The sequence below is a fragment of the Candoia aspera genome, chromosome 1 (assembly GCF_035149785.1).
Source record: "Candoia aspera isolate rCanAsp1 chromosome 1, rCanAsp1.hap2, whole genome shotgun sequence".
Lineage (NCBI taxonomy): Eukaryota > Metazoa > Chordata > Lepidosauria > Squamata > Boidae > Candoia > Candoia aspera.
In genome coordinates this window covers 48,581,843-48,594,330 of record NC_086153.1, presented here as the reverse complement: position 1 = coordinate 48,594,330, position 12,488 = coordinate 48,581,843, and the positions used below count along the sequence as shown (strand labels likewise).

General features: G+C 38.9%; 1 protein-coding gene across 1 annotated transcript in view; it reads right to left on the bottom strand.

Moving 5' to 3' along the window:
• Positions 1-461: 461 nt before the first annotated feature.
• Positions 462-12,488, bottom strand: part of KCNK2 (potassium two pore domain channel subfamily K member 2) — an 88,690-nt gene continuing 76,663 nt past the window's right edge. Inside the window, exon 6 of the mRNA XM_063290136.1 lies at positions 462-1,661. Within this exon, the coding sequence (XP_063146206.1) occupies positions 1,344-1,661 (318 nt within the window). The 3' untranslated portion in view covers positions 462-1,343. The remainder of the gene's footprint in view (positions 1,662-12,488) is intronic.

The window sequence follows — 12,488 nt, the reverse complement described above, 5'->3', positions numbered from 1 at the left end:
CCTAAGGATTGGTTTCAGATCTGCGTTTCAGCCTATTATAACCAACCAAGAACCACCTGTAGTCTGATTATGCTATTGATCAACTACTTTTCATATCTGCATTTGTCTTCAGATACCATTTATACCCTTGGTGTTGAAAGTCACAGTGATGCCAGTTTCCATTGCATTCCTACTTTTATTCCCAGCTGCAGAGAGGGCAAAAGTGTAGGATGTAACATTCAAGGAAAGCAATCCAGCAGGCACGATCCCTGTGCTAAGTGAGCATCTAGCATGACCCAGCTAAAACAAACAGAGAAAAAGAAATGAATCCTTTCCTGCCAGCAGCACTGCATTTACTAGTAACTGATCTGCTGCTGACTCAGGATTGTTCTGCATTCTTTATATGCAAAGGAATCTATTGCACCAAGTTATATCTCTTGTCAGATAATTCAGTAATACAAAACTGAAGAGTTTTGGTACATGGTGCATGGGTATGAAAGGTTGTCTAGAGTTTAAGTAATGAGACCTGACATAGATCTATAAATTCTACATATCAGTTGAGTGTACATGTATTATCTGCACCTGAGTTTTAAAAAAAAAGACAAAACTTATAGGGGACACCTTTTGCAACCCTTATAATTGCAGTGCCTGTAAAGCTAGATTAGAAGTGGCGTTTTGATGTCCTTGATTTGGCATATTTCTTAACGCTGGTATCCTTGGCTTTAGACATCCTTAAAACATGATTCGGGGGAGGGCAAGAGGAAATATAAACATGAGATATAGTACTCATGCAAGAACCAACAAACTAACAAAAACCCATATGAAAGTTATAGAGGTTCTGTTTCTTTAAAAGATAAGGCACTGACAAAAATTTCTTAGGTAAAAGGCTGCATAAGATTTTCTTGCCATTTACATATAGATTGTAGTCCATGTATGGTCCATTCCTAGGCTTGGCATGGTAGACCCTGAAAAGTTTAAGGACTGATCTCTCAAAGCTACATTGTTAACCTAAACCAGCATTATTCATTCTTAACACTTTGTGGCACAACAGGAGAGATGGGGAAAAAAAAAAAGCCAAAGCAAAAACCAGTCTGGGCACCATTTTTTTTTTTTTAAAGGCATTGAACATTGCTTGGTCCAGCATTTGTCAATGACCAAAGTGCCATTCATCTTGTATCTTTCAGGAAATATAATGACGACTCTGAATCCATATTGTGGGCAGATTTCGGTTGGAACTCATGCATATGATTTTTTAAAAATGCTATTGGCATCGGTTATGGACAGAGGGAAAATAATCAGGACCTACAAGATAAGTCTAAACCATAGGTGGCTTCTTATTAAAAGATCAGGATTCAAAGTCACTGCTACTTAATGTTCTCAATCACAGCAATTTCTTCAGCTGCACAGTGAGGAGTCAAGCCATTCATATAAATGCTGTCTGTCTTTGTGATGGCAGGTAAGATATCCTTCTCGCTGGTGAGGTGGTTGACGGACAAGGTTCTTTTGCAAGGAGTCAGGTCTTGGCTGTGATTCACTGCCATTTCTGCAGACAGCTTTCTTTTGATGGAGGTAGCCCGCTGGAACTTGTCATAGATCTCAACGCTCAGTCTCCTGCGGGTTTCTTTGAACTCTGCCGTAACATTGGCTGTCCACTCCGCTGCATGAGCTCTAAACTCTCCCACCTAAGGAACCAGGTGGGAAGAAGAGGAAGAAGGAAAGGGAGACAGTCAGTGTTTTGCGATGCATTTTTTAAAAGTGGTGTATGTAGCTACCGTTGCAAACAGGAAAAAAAAATGTGTTCCAAACCTGATAGCAAGCAACTGCCCCTTCTATGAGATCATCTGTCCCTTGGCCATTTCCTTGGATAGTTCATTAATCTCTATTTTGTTCCAGTCCAAGGACTGAGCTGCCTCCTTGCTCATCTAATAAAAAGGGCACACATTGCAACAGCTAAGGCCTCTGCCTCTAAAACACTTCACAGCTCTTTTTATAATGCTATATAGGCCAGTGAGGTGGAATTGCTTTTAAAAATTAAGGCTTGACAGCTGAGACAGTCCCAGCTGGACAGGGGAGCTGAATTCCCAGCAATCCAGAGTGCATGTTATGTGTTGTTACCAGGGGAGATGCCATGGTTATTTATGGATACTCCGGCTTGTGCGTGTAATAATTCCTGCGAGAGCCAACATAGGCCTTTCTATATTTAGATGGAGAGGGCTTTTAAAAGAAAAATGTCAGCTGTCGCAGTTCTATTTTTAGTACCAGTTCCAACTGAGGATTAACGCAAGTGACAGTTTTAGTCAAGTCAGCAGAACAATTGCCAGCTTCTTCTTCCACTGCAGTGTAACATTATAACGCGGAACTTACAATACACTAGAATAAGATGCTTCCTGACACTAACGTTTTCCAATCTGATACATATATGGCTCAGAGGATTGATATAATGATATGAGAAAAACATTTCTTTAACTAATTAAGTTCAGTGACATTATTGGATGATTTTCATTATGACATTAACTTGAAAGGAAGAATCCCCAGATCCTAAAATGGCCCCCCTCCAAAGAAGAATTGACAGAGAAACTTTCTAAACACACAAATCCTGTGTAATACACAGCTTTGCCCACCTTGCTAACACAGGATTGCTTACTCAGCTGAAACCAGTGCTGGATGACCCTCTCCCCATAATGGCATGTGTGACACACTTGTATATTTGTGCACATACAGGTAGTCCTCACTTACCAACTGCCTTGTTTAGTGACTGTTCAAAGTTACAAAGGTATAAAAGACAGCTTTGTGACCAGTCCTCACATTACAATTGTTGCAGCATCCCACAGTCACATGATTGCCATTTTCATGCTTCGCAACAGGCTTCCAACAAGCAGAGTTAATGGAGAACGCAAAAGTAAAATCACAAGTGCGGTCACATGATGTCTCACTTAAGTGATTCCCTTAATGACCGAATATAACCTATTGCAGTGATTTTCTGCTTAGCGACTGAAATGCCAGTCCCAACTGTGGTCGCTAAGTGAGGACTACCTGTATGCTGTACATGTCTGCAAGTGTGTATCTATGCACACACCCCTTCCAAAAGTTATATTCCAAAACATGCCAAAGCCAGGAAAAAAGAAAAATTAATATTAATGAAATTAATAACTACTGATTAAAAATAATTTCCTATAAAATTATTCTCCATTTGTAAAATAATCCCTATTTACGTATATGAACTATTCCCTCACGCATGAACCACTCTTTCACAAACAGATACATAAGCGTACATTCATACACATTTCCCTCCTTCTTTCCAGTGGTGCAAAAAAAGTGGGGGGAAGGGTGGACACATTGGAATTGCAGAAAGAGGAAAGGAAAACTGTAACAGGAAGCAAAGAGAAAGAGGAGGACAAAGCTGGGGGAAGAAGTAACTGCCAGGGAAGGAACCCAAGAGAGGGTGAAGGCTTGTTGATCCCCTGCAGAAAGAGTTAAAGGTCTTCCTAGGGTTGCTGTGTCCCCCCAAACACCCATGCTTTTCCAGTCAGAGGGTCTGCAGCTGTCTGCACATCTTATCCAACGGGACTTGGCAGCAGCATCTTCTATCCTTCTCAGGGAATACAAGGCAAACTTCCTGCCAGATTTATAGGTAATGGGCGGGGGGTGGGGACTTGTCCATCTGTCGGGGAGATAGGGTAGCTACTTGAGATAGCATTTTTATTTACTACCGTTAATAGACCAAGAACTCACAGTATCTTTAGAAATGCTAGCACAGAAAAAATACAACCGAAATCAAGAAATTACTGATTTCAACCCTAACTCATTCAAAACAGGAGTAGATGTAATTTTTAGTCAGATGTAATTTTTGAGAGAACTTTTTTAAAATTCCTGTTATTGCAGCTTTATTCAAGTACTTTTTATTTAATCAAAGTTCTCCCTGCATAACAATCCTGTGAGGAAAGTTAATCTGAGGGCCCTGACTGATCCCCGTCCTTCACGGAGCTTCACAGCTGAGAAGGACTTTGAGTCTCTTTCTCCAGTCCTACTCAGATAATACTTTTTCCTAAATTTAAATTGTGTCATAATTGTTTTTAAACGAATCATCCTAATTAATAATTATGTGGCAAACTACCATTCAGGAGATGGAACATGCTGGGGAAACCTAGAATACTCTGCTGGGGGGCGGTAGTTTTACAGAAGTAAATTTTCCAGAAAAGAAAGTGGTTCTACTAAAATGAATTTATACATTTATTTTTATTTCTAATATTGCATCTGTTATCATCATTAGTACATTTTAATGATGAGGATGATTTAAAGATAGGAAAGGAAACCTAGAATTATTTAAAGATGCAACAAGAAACCTAGGAATTTCCCACCCCTAGAATGATAGGCATATGATATACAGTTGTAATCAAAATTATTCAACCCCCATTGTCAAAATGTGCAGACTTTCAGCTGTTTGCAATGAACAAATCAAACAAAAACAATTGAAATAGCTCACCACAATGAACGCTTCAAGTGGTGTCCCCAAATTCAACTGAAAATGCAACTTATACTGACTTCTCCAGTCTCAAAATTATTCAACCTCCTGAATAGAATCTGTCACAACAGCACACATACAGTGTGCAAAACAGGTGTTGTCTCAAGCACACCTGATGCAACTAATCAAGGACTTCATTAGTTGCACCAGGTGTGCTTGAGCTGGAACACATGAAATTCCTGTGGCTGGCTGGCTATTTCAGTTGCTTTTGTTTGATTCATTCATTGCAAACAGCTGAAAGTCTGTACATTTTGACAATCAACCTGATTTGCAATGGGGGTTGAATAATTTCGATTACAACTGTATATCATATGCCTATCATTCTAAACAGAAGCATGAGAGCAGCACCCTTCCTTGCAAGAATAGATGCCAATATTCTTGTGGAATAATTAAGGTATTGTGCTACATCCAGGGAGAGGGATGTTCAAGCTCATCCTCAGCTATGGAACTTCATTGGATGATTTTGGGCCCACCACTCTCTTTTAGAACAGCTGACCGCACCAAGTTGTTTATGGAAAAACTGAAGGAGGGAGTGTACACTGGAGGAAAGGTGATATATATTGTAACACATACATACATAGTCTCCAAATATCCTCGTGGAAAGCAAGCAAGCAAGAGCTCATCCCATCCAAACATTTTCATCCTTCTTTGTCCCCAAATCAAAGCTCTCTCTATCATTATAGAGTTATCATTAAGTGTTAGCTTCCCAGGGTCATGCATATGAGATGGGGGGGGAGGCATATAAATTAAATAAATAAATTATCCAAGATTCTTGAGGCCTCTTTTCCTCAGTGAGGTGTCTAGCTTCAGTTACCAGGGTTTCAATTCATATTTTCAACAAAACAAAGTACCTATTCAAAGAAATGTACAGCCTGAATATTTCCATCAGTTCCAATTTTCATGGTCCATTACGTCCAGAAAAGAAGTGATAGACTGTTAATTGAATTATTTCCAAGTGAATCTCTTTATAAAAATGAGAAACACTTAAATAAATTAACATAACCATAAAATATTCATTTACAAGCAAATGTGCTTCGTTTTTTTTTAATTAAGTGACATGAATTAAGAAGCATTTATTAAAAGACTACCTCATTTGGTTTTAAATACAGAGTGACCATTATGTTCGTATTGCTTTTCCAGACTAAATCAAAATGATAGATACAGATTAGTCTTAATTTAATAATAATAATAATAATATAATGTAATAAATATTTATTGTACTGAAAATTTCTTTTGTACTCTAGTTTCTCATATGCATCAATTATTTTCAAAACTGGACTTTTAAAAAAAATCAGATTCTTCATCAAAGAATATGATGAAACAGCCTTTCCCCCCCTCCCCCTTGCTGTCTATACTAGAGATACCAATTTCTGGATTTTGTTGTCCTCATGTGGGTTGAAAATTCAGTTAAATAAATAAGATGAGGCCTCTTCAGAGAGTACTTGTATTAAAGCTTTAGCCAGCTTTAAAAGGAAACTTAAAGTTTTATTTATTTGATTTATAAAACACCTTCCTGTCCAAGTACGTTGATCAAAGTGGTTAAGCACATAGTAAAAATATAAGATAACTTATAAGACTAATATAAGCAACCCAATTAAATGTCTTTGTGGTGTATGTGAGTGTGTGTGTGTGTGTGCAATAAAACAGCAGAAGAAAGGCACTAGTATCATCCTAAAATGGTAAAAAAACTTGGCTGAAGAAAATACTTCGAGCCTTTTCAAGAGGTAGAGGGAATGGCAATGGGCCAAGTACAACTAAGGGAATGTTTTCCATAGTCAAATAATGAAATGAAAAGACTTCATTTCCTAGATAGCTGGCAGTGAGTCTCTACAAGGAGACCTCTTTAAATGTCTCTTCTGTAGGTTTTACTATCAGCTAGGTCACAAAAAAGGTAAGCAGCCCTTCCAATAACCTTTTCTCCCCAGAAAACAGCTGATGATCAGCATAACCTTGTGGTAGAGGAGGACCAAGATGCAGGAAAAGAATAAAAAGTATCATTCTTCCTTATCAACCAAGAATGACTAGGGCACGGTATAAAAGTCCATGTTTTATGTCTCAACAACTAAAATTGCCTACATCTGACCAGTTAGCTCTCTGGATATGCACAAACAATTTAACTATTCCAAAAGTGGCATCTAAATTATGGTAAATTAAGTGACTCAACTTGTATTGTCACAATGGGTCTCTGTAGTCTATGTAATATTAATTTAGAACTGAAATAGTCCATAACTATTTTAACATCACCCTAGATGCCTTTAAATAGAGGCAATCCATAAACCCTATGTTAAGTAATACATAATTAATACAAGAAACAGTAAGATCCTTTTTTGAAGAGTGATTATATATCAATCTATCTATCATTCTTCTCTCCTGTATCTGAACACAGATGTTTGCAATAATAATGGTCCAGATAGATTCTCTGGACTCCCAATACTCCCAATAAAATGCACTTAAAGAAAACGATACATTTTCATAATGCAGCTCACTTTCCCACGGATTGCTAAAGACAGGAGCTCAAAAGGTTACGAGTGGGGAACTATGTAATTTTCTGACTGCCAGAACACATAAGCAACAAACTATTGTAATTTAATTCTTCTTCCTATTATAAAATGTTTAGTGCCTGTTCAGCCTTCTTTTGTCCTTGAGGTATGACATTTTCTCAAGCTACACTCAATTTTATCTTAATTTGTAGCCTGGCAGTAACTCAGTAACTGATGCTTCGTGATTGAAATACCAGTCCTTTATGTAAATGAAATTGTAACTCCACATACCAGAGTATGCATTAGAACCTTTCTTTTTTGTCGTGTTTTGAATAGGAATAATATTATTTGTGTCTGCATTTAACATACACATTATTATTGCTGGATAATGAGTGGATTCCAGTATTGCATGAAAGGGAACTTTCTGCTCCTTTTCTCCCTCTTGTAGCTTTTATACCCTTAAAAATGATTTGGCAGCTGAGAGAACCATCTGGAGCAAATCTCTAAAGTGTACATGGAGGGCTGCAGAGGGAGGGTGAACTGCCTCCTCTCATTTCATCAGCATAAACTGGTTTTGATTATTATAAACTGGATTTCACTATTTGCGGTCATATTCTGTTGACAGCATTTTTGCTACTAAGAGGGAAAAAATTGCTAAAATATATTTTAATAGACAACCATTCAAGCATCTAGGAGCCAGTCTGCAAAATACTAATTGTCCAGAGAGCACTTTCCAATGTAAGTGATATGGTTCGATGTACCAATGCAACATTTGCTTCAAGAACTTTAACTATTGGAGATTCAGTAATGGCAGAGAGTGGGAATTTCCTATGGTTACAGCACCTTTATGAAATAATCTTAAGGGTACCTACATAACACACACTTGACCAGCTTTCAAGACATTTGTAGAGATCTTTTTATTTTGGAGGAACTTTTAATCACTTGGCTGAACTTCTTTTGTATCTGCATGTTCATAAAAATTTATTTTTTAATTAATTTTACTTACAAGATGAACAAGTTAATTAAAAAGTTTGACTGGTGAGGCCCATTCATATCTAAAACAAACAAAGAAACAGTTGTCTCCTTAGACTAAAAGAGCTCAATCCAGTCAAATATTCTGGGATTTAACAGGCTCTATTCTTACACATCCCTATCAGTTTAGGCCAGAATTCTCATGAAATTTATGTGGAAGTTTCCATTAATGTCTTCTATAAAGACAATTTGTTTGGAAGAAGGAAGGAAAAGTTATAGATTAAGTGCAGGTATTAAAATATTCTTGCTCTCTTGTCACTGGGTTGCAAATACTATTCCTTTGGTTTACTCTTCTATAAATGAGTCTCTTCTTTCACAATACAATTAATCAGAGATAAAGACAGTGCCCTCTTTCCTAGGGCTCCAGAAAGCTCCAGAAACCTGGCTTCGATCCCAGGCCTGAGGTTAATGTATTATTGTATTTTGGGGGCCCTTGTTTTGTTTGATTTGTGTTGCTTTTAAGATCGTTTTAGTCTGGGCTGTCTGTGAGATTTTATGTTTTATCTGTTTTGATGGATTTTTATTTTGGGGGTTCTCTACTCCACCCAGACTCCATTGGAGTAGGGCAGCTATAAGAAATGTGACAGACAAACAAACAAACAAACAAACAAATAAAATAAACCTTATGACTATGTGATCTTAACAGATATTCAGACAGAGTGGAATGAGTAGCAGATTTAGTATAAAACAGATGTTCTACTGAAGTAAAGCTATTTTATTGCATATGTGAGTCCAGAGGGTTGATGCAGATCATTTTTCAAGTAGTTATTCATCAGGCAGAATTATATATCCTTCTACCATTTCTGTCATAAGTGGAAAATTAAATAAAATAATAAACAGATAGGTTCCGGCCATTCCAGTACTCCAAAGGACAGGGTGTACTATCGAAGGCCTGTGATGGCTTCAGTGTACTTTACTTCCTTTTCTGCAATTTCTTAATGTTATGAGTAATGCATTGTCTAGAGTTCTGGAATCAGCTGTTTAAAAATAAAACTTCCCATTATCCTCCTGAGACTATATCAGACTAACTAGGAAGAAGAGTTGTGTCACATAAGTCATGCAGAAGACTAGAACAGAGAAGGTGTTGTCTTTGCTTTCTGAAATCGCTTTTTCAATATCTCAGAGACTGCTGAGTGTGCCTCTATTTCAAAAACAGATGACTCAGATGGAGTCACTAGAAAGCAGGGTTCTTGCGCCAACTTGATGCTTGGCTAGCAAAGCTGCTCCACTCTTGTTTTGTAGATTGCCAGTAGAGGAATTTCTTGAAACTGAAAATACAAGTTTCTCAGTGGCCTTTGATAATTTTCCAGGCTTTTTTTTCTTGTACCCCCCTCCCCAATATATTTAAGCCAGGCCTAATAACCCAGAAACCAAATAAAGGAAACTCTATATTTTATAATCCACCTAGATGAGTATGACGTTTCATAATGACTGAAGCTCATTATGCTTTTGGAGCCAAAGTCACATGGATGGCTCTGGGGTCACAACGTGTACCTATGTTCCATAGCTATTCTCAAAAACAACAGTGTTCTTCTGATATAGAATATCAGAAAACCATAATAACAATTTCTCATCATAAGAGAAGAATATGTATGTACTGTCCATAGCTATACTTTAAAACAATCTATTCTTCTGGAATAGTCAGAAAGAATAAGGCCCATTATTATTATTTTTTTTACTTTTTAAATAAGCCCTGTTTCATAGACTGTTTAACTGCCATGAAAAAGCTTTTTCACCTTTCCCCTATTTCCCAGCAAAAATCTTACAAAATCTTTCCCCTTTTCATTCCATAGAAGTTTGCCCATAAGGATTTTAGAGATAATGAGTTGCACTGGCAGATTAGATCTGGAGAAACCCATGTTCAACTTCCCTTCCCCCTTAGCCATGAATTTGACACTAGTTGATTTTGCTAAACCTATCAGATTAAAATGGCTATTGTCAACATTAGATAGCAGGGATAGCATTGGAGCTTGGTCTGAAGTCCCTAAAATGTTTCTGTAACTTTATTTTACAAATCTTTATGAAGATGGACTTAGTAGTATCATAGGTGCCTGGCAGAAACCATGATGATGTTATGATGCACTTAATATTTCCTGCCTCCCCTTGCTTCTCCCTGTGGGACCCCTTGAGTAATAATTATAATAACTTATAGCTGACCCTTGTGTGAAATAACCCTATCTCTCTCTGAAATCAACTGAAAATTCTCAGTGATTACAGTGATTCAAATCTGCATTGCCTGTGATAATAAAAAGCATTCGAAGATATCAAAGAGAAGCAGTAAAAAATAGTGGAACACCATTAAAACATAAGAATAAAAAATCCAACAGTAAAGCAACTGGTGACCTCTCACCACCAATCCAAACTTCACCAAAGACTTCTCTAGATTAAAAAAAAAACAACACTTCTCCCTGCTAAGGGAAGGATGACAAAAGAAAAGCTTGATCTCTCTTGACAGAAAGTTCTAAAGCCTAGAAAAAGTAATTGAGAAGGTGTGTCTTGCATTGCCTCTGGATATAGCTTTGATGCTGGTGATAATAAAATAAAAAGACCTTCTCAAGCATCTTAAAGTCTGGGTGGGCTGGTAAGGAAGAATATCATCTTTTAGATAGCCTAATTTCATGCCACAGAGACACTTTCACAAGCCTTGCTGCAAACACACGCATATCAGCTCTCATTGTGCCTCCCCTCATTTCTCCTCCTCAAGGTATTTTTACCTTCCACAGTGTGTTCTCTCCCCAGCACCTCTGCAAGCCTCACTCCCAACTGCCTGCATCACACCTGCATCTTGACTGCCAGTTGCTTGAGTGTTTACCTCCTTTGCTGAAGACAGGACATGAAACTGGGTCTGGTAGAGCTGAGGAGTTCATGGCCTCCAGGTCAATCATGGGCTTGTCCCAGGTGCTCCAACATACGTAGATGATATGTTAAACTTTGTTTTACCTTGGAGCAATTGTTAAGTGATATGGTTTGGATATGAAGGACATTACCATTGACACAGGTAGATCACTTCCTGGTCCAGTTATGATTGACAGCCATGCATTGCCTCCAATAAAGCCAGACTGATTCAGATGATCCTACTCATGTGTTTTATGGATCTGGTTGGTTTCCACTTGTCAATCTGTCAGGTGAATCTGTTGAGGGCTTGGCTCATCACTGGTATGAAGTGGCTGCCCAGCCTTTTGATTAGATCACCCCTGACTGGCATCTCTCTTTTGGTCAAAACCAGGTGACCCCTTGGGTTTTGAAGGATCTCCAGGAGCTAAAGCAGCAAAAGCAATCTCTGGCATGCAGGTGGAGAATGAGTAAGAGTGAATCTGACCAAATATAGGTACATGCCAATCTTCAGGCTTACCCTATGGCAAGAAAAGAGGCAAAGTATTTCTTCTTCTCCTCCATTACAGTATCAGCAGTTTGCCTGACAACCTTGTTTCATGTGGCCAATGCCCTCTTGAGCAATGACCAGCCCCCTGTGACCAATTAGCACAATATTTTACCAGTGAAGTCACTCAGATTCACTCCCATCTGGACTCCACATGGGCAGGGTCTGGTGTGGTGACTAGGATATTGTTTAGTTATATTATCTAGGATTCTTTTTGGCTGGTTCCTCTGAGTAAGTAAATAGGGCACTGTCTAAGGTACCCTCAGCTACCTGCTGGCTGGATCCTTTCCTTTCCTGGCATCTTTGGGTATCTGGAGGGGAGTAGTTTCCTACATCCAAGGGGTTGTTAATTATTCGTTGAGGAGAGGATTGTGAGGTTTCAGCCTGCCTCTGACTCAGAAAACAAAACTCTTTCTGAGTCAGAAGGGGAAACAGAAACTTACCAGGCAGAAACTGGGAAAGCAAAACCCAGAAATGACTCAGCAGCGCAGAAGAAATTACAGACACTGATTGGCCAGTCTTCGGAGGAGGATTTAATCCTCCAATCAGCATGCATGAAAGACGTGCAGAAAAGCGCAAGAAAAAGAAAGCAGCCTGATTGGCTGCAGAAGGGAATAAGAATGCAAGGGATCAGCATAAAAGGCAGATGCACAAAGAGCAAGCTGCTGGAGACAACCAATCCTTCGAGCTCGCAGCCCCAGTGGAAGAGTCCTTACATGTGTTGGAAACCTCGTCTGTAGCTGGAGGGGAATCAACACCTGCATTTCCTACTGTGGAGGACCTGTATCCTGCACTTGCTGCCACAGAGGATCTTCTCCCTGCCGATTCTAACAACCTCAGTCTCGCATCCAGTTCCAGACCTTGCCATCGCCATTCAGCGCATTCCAAGCACGTTCCCAGTGGGGTTCATATCTCTCAGCCTAGTCCAGGATCTCCAGTTCAGTCTTATCATGCTCCAAGCCACCAGCCTCAGCCAGGATCTCCAGTCCAGTTTCATTGTGCTCCAAGCTTCCAGCCTCGCCCAGGATCTCCAATCCAGTTTCATCATGCTCCAAGCTTCCAGCCTTGCCTAGGATCTCCAGTCCAGCCCAGGCTG